At 36.6% G+C, this 18312-nt stretch overlaps 1 protein-coding gene across 1 annotated transcript in view; it reads left to right on the forward strand.

Moving 5' to 3' along the window:
• LOC122630828 overlaps nt 1–18312 on the forward strand; it is a 73342-nt gene that overhangs the window by 52419 nt on the left and 2611 nt on the right. The window contains exons 19-27 of the mRNA XM_043815794.1: nt 179–225; nt 379–548; nt 1753–6688; nt 7023–7387; nt 7798–7857; nt 17003–17207; nt 17465–17723; nt 17804–17915; nt 18056–18177. Of these exons, the coding sequence (XP_043671729.1) occupies nt 179–225; nt 379–548; nt 1753–6688; nt 7023–7387; nt 7798–7857; nt 17003–17207; nt 17465–17723; nt 17804–17915; nt 18056–18177 (6276 nt within the window). The remainder of the gene's footprint in view (nt 1–178; nt 226–378; nt 549–1752; nt 6689–7022; nt 7388–7797; nt 7858–17002; nt 17208–17464; nt 17724–17803; nt 17916–18055; nt 18178–18312) is intronic.

The following is an 18312-nucleotide window of genomic DNA, read 5'->3' on the forward strand; positions in this document are numbered from 1 at the left end:
ATGTATCATATAATTAATCATATATGTATATATATATAACTCCTATTTTCGGTATGCCTACCAAAGGCGTTAATTGCATATACGAGGCATGTTTTTAACAAGCTGCATATGTTTCCAAATGAATTCAAAGAATACTTTGTGAAGTCAATTAGATTAATATTGATCCTTTTGTTTCCAGCAGTTCGATCAACGTAGTGCTCAAGCAGGAAAGCCTTACATGTCCCAGTAAGTATTATAACAAAAAAAGATACAAGAAAAATTAGAAAAATAAATATATATATATAAAATAAAAAGAAATAAAAATTGTACCAGACTCCGAACTCCGTCCGTAATATAACATAATTCTCGTCTTTTTTCTTTTTGTTTTTTTTTTGAAAGTGCTTTCAAAGAATCAGGATACGAAAGCGACTCGACGTTGGTATTTCGACGACGAGAGGATATCAGTCCGCTCAGTCTTCTGGAACAAAGATTGGCTTACAAAAGCGTGCAAAGTGGTGGTGACGTGCCTCTACATGGTCTTCGTAAACCAGCTCCGGAACGACCAAAGGGTGAGTAACCATATAAAAAATGTAATTCTCCGCTGATTCTGATTTTCTTTGTTTTTCTTTCAATTTTTTTTTAACTGTTTTTTTAATTTTTTATTTTTTATTTTTGTACCCACGATTATTGTAATGTTATGTGCATTTAAAACGCGCGAAGCGCTCTCCCTATTTTTTCTCTCTCTCTCTCTCTCTCTCTCTCTCTCTCTCTCTCTCTCTCTCTCTCTCTCTCTCTCTCTCTATTTCTATCTCTATCTCTATTTCTCTTTTTTTGTATAATCGAGCATGCGGAGAGTATACGTTTGTGTGTTAGCTACGATTCATGCATTCTTTTTGTTTATTTATTTTTTCGTCTCGCTATCGCTAGCTAGCTATCGTTGCTAAAAATTTGAGTCGTTCATTTACATGAAGCATGTACATCGTTGCAGAACATTCTAAATTTTTAAATTTAAAGATGACTAATGTGTTTTCTCTTTCTTTTTTTTTTTCGTTTTAAATCATCTATCAATTATTGGAATTCGCTTTAGTCATAAAAGATAAGAATGGGCGTTCTCTTGGAGCGTGAATTTATTATCGCGTTATCGTAAAATCTATTTGTAATAAAAATTTTGATCGTTATTCTCGAATCGCATGGGTAAGAATTAAAATACATTTGTTTTATTTCGTTCATAAAAATTCGAGTCGAAGATGGCATGATACGATGACATTTATATTCTATAGCATGTCGCTCGAATTATTTAGCTTATTAGAATGCATATTTTTATCTCGTTGATATTCTTCTTGTTCTTTTTTTTCTTTTTTTTTTTTTTTTTTTAATTTTTTTTTATATTACGCTCAAAAATATACACACAGCACCGCTATAATATACACCTGTTTATCGATATTGGTGTGTGATACACTCTTAATCTATTTAGTTTTCCCTTTTTTTTTCTTATTTATCTATCTATCTATCTATCTATCCATCTTTTTTTTCTAATTATAACGCACAAGGAGTAATAAGAGAAGAGGATTTTCAATTTTCACGTTTTGGCACGCTAACGATGTTGAAAATCGTCATCACTCGCAAGCTTGATCTTAAGAGGAACTTTCCAAACTTGTGGTGAACGGGAACGGGCTTTGGAGAGAATAGGAAAGAAAGAAGTAAAGAAAGAATGAATGAAAGAAAAAAAATAAATAAATAAAAACGAAAAAAAGATCGAAACTTTGTCCACAGACGACTCCGAGATCGAATATTTCCCGATATCACCAACCTTGACGAGGATTCGCGTGCATCGAAAGGGTCTCGCGACCTCAGGAAAGAACGGATCGTCCTCGTCGATGTTATTCTCTCAATACAAACGATCGGCACCGTCGTTGGCGTCGACGATCGTACAGAGTCCGATCATGAAAGCAGGAAGTTCGAAATCAAATGGCTATCGATCGAGTTCCTCTTTGATTAATAGAAACATCGATAATTCTACTGCATCAAAAATAAATTCTCGTGTTTCAACATTCTCGAGGCCACCATCACCGCCACGAAGAAAATCTTCGAAGAACAACGAGACCTTGAAAAATTATTACAAAAACGGTATTATAGCGGACGGTCATCAATCATCGAATACCAGACACGCTCAGTGCTTCAACCCGGATAGAGTTTCGGATATAAGATCGTTGAGAGAAAAATTGTCTGGCAATCTCGAGAAGCATAGAAAGTCGCGAGAACGTCAGTGTTCAAAAATCCTAGGTGTTAATTCGTCGAGTCAAGCCTCGTGCAAAGGAAAAAATTCTCAAAGCTTATCGAAGAATTTTGGAAGGAGTTCTGGATGTGTTTTACCTTTACGTAGCCTTTCCGAAAGCAACGCGACGAGAGACGGTTCATTGTCGTCGGATAAAATAAGAAATCGATTTTCTTCATCCTCGAGTCCATTGTCGACTACGAAATCTGTCTCGATTAAATCCGAGCTATCCAAAACGAAACAGGGAACGTCTATCGATTCGAAAGAAATTATATCACGAATAGAATCCTCTCAAATTTCCAAAAAGGATAATTCGAGAGGTCGTTTGACCAAAAGGGAACAGGAAGAATCTTGTAAGAGATTAAGTAGATCGAACGCTGACATTTCATCAGTTACGGAAGGTAGTAAAAGAAATTTGCAAAAGCAAAAGGATACAAAAGGTAGAATACCTACCTCAGAGAATTTCGTAACGAGCTCAGCGACTTTGTATTCCTCTCATACGATCACGGATAAGGAAAAAGGTATTGTAGATAAGGCTCTTAAGGTTGTAGTAGCGATATCGTCAAAGGGTCAAGAACCTTGTAGAAAAACCGAGTCTCAATTGTCAAAGAACGTAACGGCGAAGATCGATTCGAAGAGTTCTCTATCGGCGCGTAAATCTATTCCCATTCAAATAAAAAAATCTTCAAAGACTTGGAAGCAATCTGATCGTTCGTCTAAAAAAGATATTCCTATATCGATCGTAGCCCCGCCGTCTACGGAAATTAGTGAGAGTGTTAAGAAGAAAAGATCCAAAGAGAAAGCTCGAGTGATCGTTAGAACGCCCGATCGTAAGGAAGAAACTACTGCACGAGTGAGTTCAGACAGAGAGGTCAAAAAGTTCGATACGAAGAAGAAGTCAAAAAAAGACAGAGAAACTTTGAAATCCAAAGGGAACGTTACTCCGAACAAAAGGATGGAAAAGAAAGGTAAAAGAATTTCGGAAAAGTCTAGTGAAAAATCGGAAATGATCAAACGAATGGACGGAGGTCCAAGTGTTCATAGTCTGACTATGACCGAGATAAAGAAACATCAGGACAACGTGGACACGTTTTTCCAACATTTGTTTTTGAGAAACGTTTTCTCACCTACTTTGTCACCACGTCCTCAAGTCGCTTCGAAGAAATCCTTTGTCTATGAACGTACCAAGATGTTTCAAAGTAACGAGAGAAGGGCGAGCAAGTCCGAACCGTCTTTGAAGTCCTTGAGCGTTTATTTGGCGCATAAACGACCGGTTTCAAACTCTAGATTCAAGAATTTGGATCGCGACAGCTTATCATCACGAAGTTCAAGTCCGTGCGGCGTTAGCTGGCCAGGTCGTTCAATCTTTCAGAAGGTCAGTAAATTCGACAGTCTTTTACGGGTCGACGAGTTTGGTTCTTCAACGACTTTACGTGGCAGAAGTCCAGATTTGACGCGGGATGGTATTAAAGAGAGAAGTCTTAGCGAGCCGCCCATAAAAACGCTTTCAGAGAGATCGAAAGACGAAACATTAAGTTCTAAGAGAAGTTCTCGAACGTCTACGCCATCTCCGATCAGACCACCGACTCCTCGTAGAAGTCTGATCTCGAAGGAGAATCAAGATCGTTTAATAAAAAAAAAGTTTAGAGCTAGAAGCGCAGGCGAGGCCGATGATCTGCGAACGAAACTATCAACACTTGGATCGAACACGTCGATCGCTAAAAGCAGTAGCTCTTTGTGTCCATCCTCGATCGATCGTGACGATTATCATCAATACGTTCTCGAATTATTACATTACAAGAGAAGAGGGGAGAAGTATAAGGCCTTGCACGATTTTTATTCGAGTTTGGAAAGAATAGGACAACTTGAAAGAACGACTTCGTCGGGTGATCTTAGACCGAGAATGAAGAACGAAGAGATCATAGATTACGAACGGTGGAGGGAAATCAGATCGAAAGAAAAAGCGGAATGCGAGCTGAGTTCGCTTTATGGAAAGTTGAAGGCCGTGCAAAGGGACAAAGATTTTCTATTCAGTACGAAAGACGTGGAAAAATTTAAATGGCGCGGTGACTGCGGATTAAGATGTAAGGAACGTTCGGTCGAAAATATTCTACGTTATTTCGAGAAATTAGAAAACGAGGAGAGCGAATTGGAATCGTCTAAGAGACGAGATATCGCTGCTAAGAAGGACGTGTACAAACCGTTATGGCGTGGGAGTTCGGTGGTTAACGTAGCTAACACGATGCAAAAGAAGGCCAGCGCAAAACGTGACATCGAGAAAATATCCGATCGAGCGTCCTGGCAAAAAAATCTCGGTTGTAGCAAAAAGTTTTGGAGTAGTTTAACGATCGAACAAGTAACCGCTTTGAAGAATCAGTTGAACGATATCTATGGTAGCGAGGAAACAAAGTCACGAATGTCGAGACGCGATCGTGCTATCGTTGAACCACCGAAAGAAGATTTTCGTGGCAAGAAAGATGACAGATGTGAGATCACATCGAAGTACGAGATCGTGGTCGACGATTTTCAAGAGGACGGCAAGGGTCTTCACGTTCGATGTCACTCTATGATCACTCCGGACGAGTCGACGAATACTATGGAATTTTCTGGGTCAGAAACGACCTTAAAGAGGAGTGGCTCGATCGGACGAGGAAGAAGGAGCTTTGAGAGATCGGCATTAAATGGTTCTTCCATCGAAAAATCCCTTATGACGGAATTTGAAAAGAAGAGACTGTCTTTGACACTTGGAAAGGAAGTTTTGGATAAAGTTACCCGAAGGAGATCGTCTTCGGCTCCAATAGCACCTAGGGAAACTCGTGGTGCTATCGCAGCGGCCATGGCAAACAAGAAAACTTCGAACATGATCAATGTTAGCAGTACACCTAATTTATCGTCCGCACCGAGCGTTACCAACACTTCACCCAGAACATGTTATTCCTTGGAAGTGTCTTACGAGGATAGTACGAAAAAGGAAAAGAACGATTTTTTATTGGTTCTGGCACCGAACGAAGATATTGCGAAAGAAAAGGAAAAGGTGGAGAATGTTTTTGAAGAATGGTCGAAAAAGACACCTGTAGTATCGTCCATCGTTGACGTTGATAATAGTGAATCTACGAATAAGATGATTTCAACGACTTCGGGAAGCGAAATGGATAGTACGAGTTCAGAAACGTCTGTGAAAACGGTTATCAAACGAAATATCGAAATGGAAGACGTACCTAAGAAGATCGAATTCTTCGAAAACATCGAGGCGAAACAAAAGGATAAGAAAGATAAAGAGAGATGTAAAATTTCTAGATTGTCCTCGTCTCAGAGTTTCGCCGATCTGAAAGAACTGTTTGGTGAATCGGAAATGGCACGATATTCGACGATACCATTGTACAGAAGGAAATCGGCGTCGTCGGAAAGGATGTTGGACAAATCAGGAGATTTGGAAGAATTTGGCGACTTTGAATCGGAATATCGAACCGGTTCAATCTCGCCGGAGGAGTTCGGTGATTTTCAAATAAAAAAAGATAAAAGTCAAATGAAGGAAATTGAAAGTGTAGTAGAAAAGGAAACGAAGGGGAACGTTTCGAAGGTACGAGTGAAGAAACAGGAAGGGAAGGTGTCACCGTCGAAAGAATCGATCGATCAGGATAAACAGTGTTGTTCGATCGAGAGGAAGAAACGAGGCAAGAGCGGGCTTCCTGCGGAAGTAGACATGCGACGGTCGCTTCAACGTTGTTCATGGGAGCGTGAACGCGATTCGAGACCACAAAGCATCAGTCCATGTCGGGCTACGACGCGTTCCAACTCGTCGTGCAGTGTCGACAGTATATTCCAACGTGGCTCTTCGCCGGATCCGGAAAGGTATTGGCGTGCGTATTTGAAATTGGTGAAGAACGGTACGGTCAGAAAATTGCGAGATAGGTTTGAGAGTAGTTTCGAGGATTTACATTCGTCGAGTAAGTTTCATACGCGTCCGAAAAGATTTCAAAGTGATCCGGAATTGGCTAGAAACGTTTTGAAGAAGATAGAACAAAGTAGGAGGACATTGTTGAAACCGCAAGAATATTCCGATGTCAGTTGGCTGCGTAAGAAATACGAATCTAAGAGAGGCAGGACGCGTCGAAGAGGCGAATCACCACCGATTCCACGGGTACCCCTGAGATTGGACACTCTGTCGATGCCACATATAGACGTTATCAGTAAAATGGCAGAGCTAAAGGATTCCTCGGTTTCTACGAGCAAATTAACGAATTCCGTCGCTAGGAAAGCCGAAACCAAAGAACTCGCTGCTAGAAGACCGGTCGAGAGGATAATAAGAAAGTTCGAGGATCCTGAGAAGAAGGGAAAAACATCGATCCTAGGCGAGATGTTCACGTCCGCCCCCGATGTTCGCGAGTTGAGGGACATCACGCCTTATCTTGCCGGAAGATGGGTGGCTCATAGGTAGCGATGGTACTCGAGGCCTGGCTCGCGTCACTTCTTGGTTCGATGATATTGTCGAATTGATCGAACGACGTTAAGGGCTGACATCACGTACATATACATATGTTTCTTTCTTTCTCTTCAAATCTTATTTAACTTCAATGAGATTAATTTTTTGATGTCATCCCTTTACGTTTATAGCATTTCCTCCTCTTCCCAAATCCCCGTCAATTTGTTTACAAAGATATTCAAATATTAATTTATTCCAAATTTTATTATTCGTATTATCGATCTTGACAAAATCGCATGGTAAAAACAATAACTCGAAGTTCCATCGCTGTTCCCTTGCATTCAGGTATCCAAGTAGAAGAGACAATATGCGTTCGTTGTCATCGCCTCCAAATCTTGAAAATCGTAATTATGAGAACGGTGAAGTGATCGCGAGTTCGTCGAAAGACTCAAAAGAATCGAATGAGAAAAGGAGGTTGGACGAGAGCCGTGAAAATTTGTCTACGAAGATCATGACACGACCATCGGCATCGATCTTGAAGCAGCACAAGGACATTTTTGCGAATCAAGAGTTCGATCCTAGTAAACATAGACCGAGATTTAGATATCAACCTCCACCACCACCGCCCTCGCCGATCGTTAAACGAGAAGCCAAGTTTTGGTTGCCACCGTTGCCAACTTACACTGCTCGGCCTACAGTCAGTTTCGAAGGTCTGCTTGTTTGATACTACAAACAATAATTTTGGGTAACATTTTCTAACGATAAAAATTTATTTCGCAAAATTAATTTCACGTACAAGCAACGTGTCTCTATAACTAAATGATTTTCCTTGATTTATAATTTGATATTATTCGAATCGATATAAATACATTACTCTTTTTCTTTTTTTTTCCAATGAAATTTTGTTGTTAAAAAGAAAGAGAGAAGCACCAATATCGATAGATATTAGGGAGAAGTGGAGAAGAAAGAAAAAAATATGAAAGAAGCTCGTGCTGTGTGAATATAATATCGAATAATCATTATCGTTTCAGTGCCCCAGCGATTCCTTCGTTATTCGTAGTGTTATTAGGGCTAATTATTATTTTCATTTTTTTTTTTGTTTTTTCTGCTGAACCAATAGAATACTCGAACGCACCCCCGCCGCCACCAAAGTCACAGCATTGCAGAGACGAGCCCCAAGGTAATGCCACAACATGCTAATTCATTTTTTTTTTATCATTATCATTATCATTATTATTATTTTAAATAATATTCATCTCGTTGTTCGCTTGACAATTGAATATTTTGCATATTTTATAGGACAAATCACCGTTTAGGTGAGATCTTTCAAAAAATATTAGAAATTAATATCGACTAGTCAGACGATTGTAAATATAAAAAATTCAATGTGATTACGAATCAATGCATGAGTATCATTGAAAATGCATGGTCTCCGGTTTTATTAATGAACATCGACGAACAAGTTTATAATAATCCATAGAGCCGGTGGATGATGTTTGTTGTTCTTTATTGAATGAATCATAGAGCATGATTATCAGAAAATCTTGGAAAGCATGCGATATTGCATCCTTGAAGAAATCAAGGCTCGAACTATTGGCTAATTATGTTCGTGTAATTAACACGAAACTTTCCAAAAATAACTCGCTCTTTCGGGTCGTAATACAACGTTTTAAGCGTACTAATAAATAACTAGTTAAATCTCATGTCGAAAATTTTGCACGCTTTTATGATTATTTCCGGTTAATAAAGCTAAAAAGAGAAAGAGAGAGAGAGAGAGAGAAGCAGGAAAATTCTGCGAAAATATAAGAACGAAAGTTCTACGTCAATTTGATTTTAAATGTTCATTATTTAATTATGCCAATTTCCTTTAATATCCAACGAAAATATCTCCAATTAGAGATATTAAAACGGAGATAATCATTACAAAGTAAAAAATCGTGTCATTGATATTAAACCAATAACAATCTCAAATATCGTACTTTTCGTACGAGTATTTTCCACTTTAATTTCATTTATGTAACAACGTTTCATTTAATACCTGGAAACGTCTCCGATAAAATATTCATATTAAATATGTGTTATAACATCGGATAGATGTTATATATAAAAAAGCAAAGAAACATATGCTGTGGGATTTAAATAGGTAATGCAACGGCACGTGTTCTCGTTACGTTTTCTCTTGGTCATCATTGGTTGGGAATAAATCGTTTTACTTGGAATTTAGACGTTTACGAGTCGACTCGATGGCCGAGACTGAAAAAATATGATTTTCTTACGACAAATTTTTTTACGATTTTCTTTTTTTTTTTTTTTTTAAGTTTAAAAAGAAATAGGAAGACAATATATATATATAAATTTTTTTTTTTTTTTTTTTTTTTTTTTTTTTTTTTTTTTTTTTTTTTTCATAACACTCGATTATAACTTTATCGTTTTATACCTGTGTAAAAAAATGTTTTTTAAATAACTATCGAATATATATAATAGATTTCATACGCAGAAAAAATTGTATACAGTCGCATAATTTATAATGAACATTATTAATACATACAAAAGACATAGACGGCTGCGAGCAATCAATTATTCGAGTATACGTCGAGCATATGTATATGCATTTGTGTTTCGTGGCAGTATGTCAGAACGAACGGTACATCGTTCGATTAAATTATACGGTACATCATTGACATTGCTACGTGACAATCCACGTAGTTGCGACCGTTCGAAGGCGTCTCGTTCGGCCTATGGCCTAATGTAAAGAGCCTTCTTATTATCTTCCCGTTACGTAATTAGGACAATCAAATACTAACTTACTTCGGTTGAGTCAAGCTCGAGTTCGAGTTTGAGTTGACCTTGACGGTATACTTGATAAGAAAAAGAAGGTACGATTGACGCTATCTAATATATATTTCAGAATTATTAAGCGAGTGATTTACATTTGACTGTTCGTTTTTACCTTCAATCGTATTAACTCTTAAAACTGTCACAGATATTAGAACAGACTTATATTTTAATTAACTCAATCTTTGAAATATATCTTTCTCAACACAAAAAAAAAAGGAAAGAAAAAAGAAACATAGAAAAGATAGGAAATCTTTGTTCGATGTAGTATCTTATCTAATCTCTTACTATTATTAACACCATCGAGTTCATGGTGCAGTCAGTTGTCTACGGTCTATAATAATATTAAAGTTTTTGTCGATTTAAAAAAAAATTCAACCTTGATAATACGAAAATAGTAGTGTAAACTTTACAAAAATAACTAGGAAACTAATAAAAAATGACGTTGATGGAAACTTTTTTAAATATGATTTTCTTGATTGAAAATGATCGTAATAATTAAATTATTTGACTAAATAGACGTTCATTTCGTGGATAAAATTGTGAAATCTCTTTTTGTTTTTTCTTTTCTTTTGTCCAAATGACATTATTTAAAATAGATGATATCGTTTCTTGGCTTAAGATAGCACGGCATTCGAATCATCGTCGAAAATACTTCATCGCGATAGAAATTCGCGATAAACATATTCGTTTATCTGCCAAACGATGGACGATTTTCAAGATTTAAATAAATCTCTGGTAATACGTTAGACCAGAGTTCTTTTTTCTAACATGCTATTGTTAAAATAATGACTTCGATATTAATCATCGATATTAATACCTTGATATTCGTTGGGAAAGCTGATTATTACGTTTAAGCGATTTAACCGAGTCTTTCGCAAAGCGATAATATTTTGCGATCGTGTGAAGAGCGCTTAAACGTGAACGATGTTGTTAGGTGATGTGGGAGGGGGGGTGTGAAAACACGATCGTCGGACCGGCAAGAGGATCAGACGTGCCGCGCGCGTCTTACACGTAACAACCATCTTACGTCGTCGTATCGTCTCTCTCTTTCTCTCTCTCTCTCTTTCTCTCTGGCGCGTTCTCTGAAAACAATAAGAATAACACATCTCTTTTCGCAATATATTTATTTATATAATATATTGAGAAAAAATTTGTTGCATTCTTTTGGAATTTTTATACTTTTTCTTTTTCTTTTTTTTCTTTTTTCTCTTATTTCTTTTTTTGTAATCATTTCAAGTGTATGATCGAATCAGAAGTAAGTGTGTATTCAAGTGCGCGTACGCGTATATACGTACGTAAATGTGTGTGTGTGTGTGTGTGGGTATGCATGTGTTTTTAGCATCAAGTGTATTAAATCAAGTGTATATGGTGCATAAAGTGCATGCATGGTCCACGTGAATAATCGAATATTTATTATAATAGAATTTTACGGAGGATAGATCGTCGTGTGTCCGACATAAAAATTTTTAAAATGACATTCACTTTTGTAACGAAACGGTAAAAACTGCGAACACAATACGTCGACATGCGCAGTTATAAAGTATTACGCGCAATATATAATCGCGAGTACGACGTACGGCCGATTGATAATCGCACACTCCGTTCGCGCGTTTCCTTGCGCGTGCATTACGTGCTTGAGACAACCGACACATATTCGCAAACATGGCTGACTATACCTGCACGTGATACGTTTCCGGTCGAATGCTCTTCCTACATAAGAAACAACGATCGTTTCAATTTTTTGTTATCTTCGATTTCGCGATCGATTTTATTTTTATTAAACTTTATCCTTCGTTCTTCTATCTTTTTCTTTCTCTTGTTTCTTTTCCTTTTCTTTTCTTTTTTTTTTTTTTTGCACTTAAATATACACTTTAACTTTCTACAATGTTAGATATAGCTTTGAAGTTATATACGTGTGTGTATATATTAATTTTTAATTAATTTTTCCGAATTATAAACTATACTTAGTATAAGTTTTATATCATACAAGTGTTTCACACATTATGTAAATATTTTCTTTTTTGTTTTTTTTTTTTTTTTTTTTAGATACGATAAGAATTTCGTTAGAAAGCTTTAATGAAGGGTAATATTAAATTTCGAAAGAATGAATTAATTAATGAAATGCACGAACCAGACGTGACTCACAAAGATATAAATAAAATGTTCACCGTGCATCGTGGCGGCCATTACGTTTGATTGAAAAGAGAGCTAAGATTCTTAAAGTGCAAGTAGGTAACTTTCTCGCGAGGAAATATAAACAAAGGGAATAGTGCATCGTTAAGTCGACCAGTCGAGTGTGTTGGAACGTTAGATCTTTCTCGATAGAGGCCTGCGAACGTCTCCGATTCAGACAACCAACGTCATTGTTGTTTTCGGCTCGTTCTTCTTGTAAATTACGGATTTCCACGGGAAACGATCGGCGTGAAAGCGCGAAAGTGTTACGAGAATTAATATCGGACTATGAGCGTTTCGTTCGTTAAACATCGTGGCACTAATAGCATCATATATTGGCACGAACTTTCGTTAATTAGAAAAATTAATAATTAAATAAATCCCTAATAATAGGATCGGTAATTGACTTTCTTCGTTTTCATTTTCTCCTGATTTTTCAATATAAATATTTCTTAAAATTTCGTCATAAAATTCATTATTCATTTTTTCGTAACACGATTTTAACGTGATTAATTAATTAAATAATTAATTAATTTCGGCTTTAAACGGGTAAGGAAGAGGTGAAACAAGAGAAACTTTTTATTTCCGGCAGGTTGTGCATCGCGCGCTAATCCTAGTGCCGAAGTTTTGCAAAAGTGAAACTTATCGTTAGTACGAGTTAACGTCGTTATTATTATTATTATAATTATTATTACTATTACTATCATCATCATCATCATCATCACCATCATCATTATCATCGATTCGCTTTCAAAGCGTTGTAGTCAGGCTGACAGGTGTTATAATTTCGCAATACTTGATTCTATCATACGATGCAATTCAAGTTACGACGTTACCTCGATTTCGTTTTTTATTTAGGGATATAAAAAAAAGAAAAAAGAAACAAGAAATTCGTACACAGAAAATCGATAATCACGATTACAATAGGTATTACATACGTACGTAACTATATGCATACGTAAGATACGCGTGTTGACGTAAACAAATCGTACGAGAGCTCGTGTAAATATTAGATACAAAACATTTAAGTAAAAGTACTATTAATACGATTCGTGTCCTTTGTCAATCCTCAGTTGGTTTTGGTTGATCTCAAGAGAAACATCTATGCCAGATAATTTCATCGGTTTTCTGCGGAACATGTCTTCCATATAATTTGAAAACGAAAGAAACAACTCTGAACAAGCATTCCGTTTTTTCTCAAACGAAGATTCTTCATTCACGAGCAAAATTTTCTTTAAGTCGTTGAGGAAGCATAGAAACGAAGGGAAGATTGAAATCGAGGTACAGAGACAACTTCCGGAAGATAGATAAGCCATCTTTTTAAGAGAGAGAGAACCCAAGGAGCGTAACATCAATGGAAATATTTATTTCACCATGAACGATCCTTGAATTATCGAATAAAAAAAGAAAACAGAAGTAAGAAAGAATAATTGAATTTAATTCGATAATTTTCATAACGTAGATATAGATTATTCAATAGTTTATTGTTATTGGTTTTTCAAGCTTGGTGTTACGACTAAATATTAGTCGTAATAATACCTACAAGGAGAAACTTTACGGGACGTATATAGAAAAAGACGGCATAAGGTCAATGAAAAGTTAGCTCGATGTATCTCGTACCGATAACTTTGCTTTGTTCGTTTTCTAGACCTGTTTACTCCATCCATTTGAGATTATTTTAAAAAGAGCGAGTAGATAAGAACTCATCGGTAGAAATGGTCGATGATGATAAATACTAAATGTCTTGTGACAAGGACACCGATAGTTTATCTTTTAATTAATTCTACGTAATAAATTTCGATTTAATCTTTAACGAACATATATATATATATATGTATGTATGTATGTATGTATGTATGTATATATATATATGTATGTATTATGTATACATTGCATATTCTATCAAGTTTACAAATACATAACTGTGAACGTATGAATCAAAGTTTCTCGATGAACAAATTCAAAGTGAAAAAATCATCAAACAAATTTTCAAATAACAATGAGAGAAGAGTAATCGAGGAATGTTGAACATCATGATGCCACGTGTAGAGGATCTCGAACGTAGCCCACAATGGACCAGTTTGGCAAACGACATAAACGATCTCGAAAGGATTTCTTACTCGCGAAATCCGGTGTTTTTGATGAGAACGAGACAATACGAGAAACAAACTTGCCACAGGCGTTCAATGCCTGAAATACAAAAGGCAAAGTTAATTTCATTGAATTCGTTCGCCGACGTACAAAATAGAAATTCGAACACAAAGAAGGATTTAGTCGATTTGGAATCAAATTTGCCGTACAGATGGAGTTGGAAACCAAAAACCGAATTCGAGAGGACATATTTTTATGGTGATTACAACAAAGATGATTACGAAGTTTCCAATCCGATAAATTCGGAAGAATCGATGGAAACTTTGAAGCATCAAAACGATTACAACGTCGACGGTGTTTCGTATGCAGCGAGAGACATTACAAAACCGAAAATAAATTTTCGATCGTACAAAGATCGCGTTTTAAATGTTTCTCAAGAAAACGAGGAATATACGGGTAGCAGAGAAAGACTTCACGAGATATTTGAACACAATAGATATCTAAGGAGACAGTTTTTCGGAATGACTAATACGAATAATTCGCATAATGATGAGGAAAAGAATATTCAGAGTTCTTTGGATTCGGGAAGAAGTTTCAACAAGAACGTTAGAACGGAAGTTTTAAGACAACCCGGTAAATTCGGTAGCACCGAAACTCTTACCAGTCAGAGTAATCAATCCTCGGTAAGCAGTATGAACGGTCGGAAATCTCAGACTAAGTCGAACAGCCCAGAACTTTTGGAAGAATCGAGAATTCCTAGATTCTCTGGCGTAGGCACAGAAGGTGGTGAATCTTTGGAGTGCGATGATAAATTCAGTGGCGTTCCATTGAAAAAGAAATTTGAATTTGAAAGGAAAAACTTGGACAGCGTTAACGATTCTAATGAAAAAGATTCTAAATATTCCGATCGAAGTAATAATAGAATTGAAAATCGATACGACGAAGAATGCATTGAAAATTCAACGAACGAAGGAATGGAAAGCGACGGTTTGAAACTGTTAAATCGTTTCGAATCGGAAATCGAGAGCCGCAAATTAATTGGCAATTCGTCGCAATTTCAAAACTCGAACTTGGAGATATCGAACGACGATCGTATTCGTTGGTTAGCATCTTACAAGTTCGAACGGAATCCCGAAGATTTTTGTCAATCGATGCCGGATCTATCGAGTCGAGATGAAAAATCGTCGAACGAAATCGCACGGCTCTCGGTAAACGGTACAAGAATGGATTTTGGAAACTCGATGAATTTGCGTGGTTCGATGAAACCGATTTGCGAGGAGGATAAAAAGTATTATGCCTCGTGCGTTCAATTGAACGTTCTAGACGAAAATCGATTGTCTAGAAACGAATTGAGAAGAATTCCACCTCCTTTGGACTTGAGAAATATTAACGAACGATACGAGATGATCGAAGAGTCTGATAGGAAGTGTTTAAAAAATTATACCGTGGACGTAGCTTTGCTTCGGGATTACGATCGACCGATCGAGTGTCAACTGACGACCGTTATGGATGATTCGATCCAGGTCAACGACGATTTTAAAATCATCAAAAACAACGACGATTCGTCTTATAAATCTATCATGAAAAAAACAGAAGACAAGCCCACGTTCAACAAATCTTTCAACGATCTCTCCTATTGGAAGGAACTGCAGTCGCCACAACTTGTGAACAATTACAAGAATTCGATGATCGATCTACGTAATCGAAACGGCACTGTGAACGATCTAGCTCGATCTTCACGGGTCGCTGATCTAGACGCTTCGACGAACAGCGAAACCACGAGCCCTCTGGCCGATCGCGTCAGACAGATCGGTGGACCGCACTCAGGAACCGGAAGCACGCTTCCCTCGGTCTACGGCCCGATTCCGTACAGTCAGTAAAAACGCACGCATACGTTTCCACGAACAATGAGTACATACATATATGTACGATATATCTATCTTGTATCTCATGTATCAATCGTGTCGGCCTATTAATACCGTTATATCCGCTAGTTTTTCGTTGGTTTAGATTTAAATTTTGGAAATTTGACATTGTATCTGATAACGTTCATCGAGAAGCAGGAGAAAAAGAAAGTTTCTTCGTCGTTCTCTTTATCGCTGGCTCCCTTTTTTTTTCTTTTTTCCTTTCTTTTTTTTTCTCTTTTCTTTTCTTCACTTACAAAAAAGTTAGTTCGCGATAAGAAATATGTATTAAACTTTTGATTCACGTGTTAAAACCATCGGCTTGGAATCTTTTATGTAGGAAACGCAAGTACTTTCTAAGATCGTTCTGAAACTTTTCTAGACGAACTTCTATTAGATAATAACGTACATATACATGTTTGCTTAGGACGTTCACAAGTTTTCTTTCTTTGCGATGAGAAAGAGCGAGTGTGTTATACCCTACATGTTAAGTGCGCTTGCGCGAGTAAGATTCCCCGGCAAAATTGGCCAGTAGTGACGTTTGCTTTATCAGTCGCATCATCTCCGCGCATCCAAGCGAATGTACGCGTTGACCGATTGACAGATTCGCATTTTCGTGTCATTGAACTTCGTGCCAGTTGACATAGACAATATGTCGATTCGATTTCTCTCGATGAAAATCGCTGGATAAAACGAAATGAAAATATTTTTACGACCACCCGTCGTCGAGTCCGATTTAAAAAGTACAGTGAAATTTCCTTTCCAATTCGATTTTATTGCAATTCATTTACTTTTTCACGATCAATGTCAGTTTGTCAAATTGAACGTTTTAATCGTAGACAGTGAAATATTTTCGACTTAAGGACTTTCAATTTCTTTTTTTTTTTTTTTCCTTTTCTTTTTTGTCTTTTGCTCTCATATACTTATACGTGTAAATGCATAAATGATCGCGAACGTTTAAATATTCATTTGAGTATTTGCCTTATTGTAACTCATTCCTTTCTCACGACATAACGAAGCCATATGTTTTCGAGTTAACTGCTTAACGAGTTACGACCTTAAAGTAGGTCATTCTGGCCTTATCTTTTAAATCCAATTTTTTTCTTGTTTTTTTTTTTTTTTTTTTTTTTTTTCTTTCGTTTCCGTCGTTAAATTCTTCCTTCAGAAACTTGTCATTGGTTAACATCGAAGTATGATTTATAATAGTAAATTATTTAAGAAAGGAACAATAGGAGAGGGTTAAAAAGAAAACTGGGAATATAATTTATGTAACAACGAGTCTGGTAAAACGATTCTAATTAGTAAATATTATGGAAATAGAATCTCCGAGGCGCTATGTGGAGGGCGAAGTAACGATTCATTATCGTTCGCCAGTACGCACAGAAGCGAAGGAGCCCTTGAGCGAGGAAGAACTTGCAAGACGAAGCGCGGAAAACATGCGACGGGTTTATCAGGAAGAAAGACGTCGGAAATATCTTCAGGAATTGCACGATATAGATTCAAGAAGACATACGGATAATTTCATGTGAGTCGATATAAAAATTTCATTGAGTAACTTTTAATAGCACGTAATAAATTTTGTATTTGCATAACATTCTTTACACGCTACTAAAAATAAACACAGGTGTCGCGATTAAAGGTCATACGTGTTTTACCTTTTAGCACATGTATATAATACGTACGTGGAATGTACAATATATAAATTGTTCAATTTGGTTGATCTTTTATTTTCTTTTTTATTTATTTATTTATTTATTTATTTATTTATTTATTTTGTTTTAGACCGTCGCAAAAATCACCGATTCCTTTAAATCGCTACGACGACTTCGTGGATGATCTTAGCCACAGAAGCAGATCCCAGGAGCAAACTCCGGAGCCACGATTACTCGCAAGAGCTCTTTATAATTTCGTTGGACAATCTTCTCGCGAATTGACCTTCCGTCGTGGAGATATAATCTTTGTTAGACGTCAGGTGGATAAAAATTGGTACGAGGGTGAACACAATGCGATGGTCGGTCTATTTCCCTTCAACTACGTCGAGGTAACGTCAAGGCCTAAATTAAAATTTACGTAATAATTTAACGATAATAAGAATGTGACCGAATATGCTTGTCCAAGCAGATTTTACCTTACGATGGAATGAGAACTACACCGAAGAAACCGTACGAAGGACAGGCACGCGCAAAGTTCAACTTCGTGGCGCAGACCAATCTGGAATTATCATTGGCCAAGGGTAAACTCATAAGATTCATTATCGTACTACGATGCGAAAGATATTGATGTTTTTCTTGAAAACAACCATGACTTGTTCATTTTTTATTATTTCATATTGTTTTCTTTAATTTGCTTTTCCTTTCTTTTTAAATTTTTTAGGAGAACTGGTAGTTTTGACTAGAAGGGTCGATGAAAATTGGTACGAAGGACGAATCGGTAATAGAAAGGGAATATTCCCAATTTCTTACGTCGAGGTTATCACTGAGCCTGGACTTAGATCAGGTAAAATTTTATGTAAAAATCGATATTGAATTTCATTGAAATTCGAATCTATGTGCATCACATTTATTGTTTATATAAAATATGATTTTTTTTTATTCTTTTTTTTTTTTTTTTTTTTTTTTTTTTTTTTTTTT

Source organism: Vespula pensylvanica, chromosome 7 (genome assembly GCF_014466175.1).
Source record: "Vespula pensylvanica isolate Volc-1 chromosome 7, ASM1446617v1, whole genome shotgun sequence".
NCBI lineage: Eukaryota > Metazoa > Arthropoda > Insecta > Hymenoptera > Vespidae > Vespula > Vespula pensylvanica.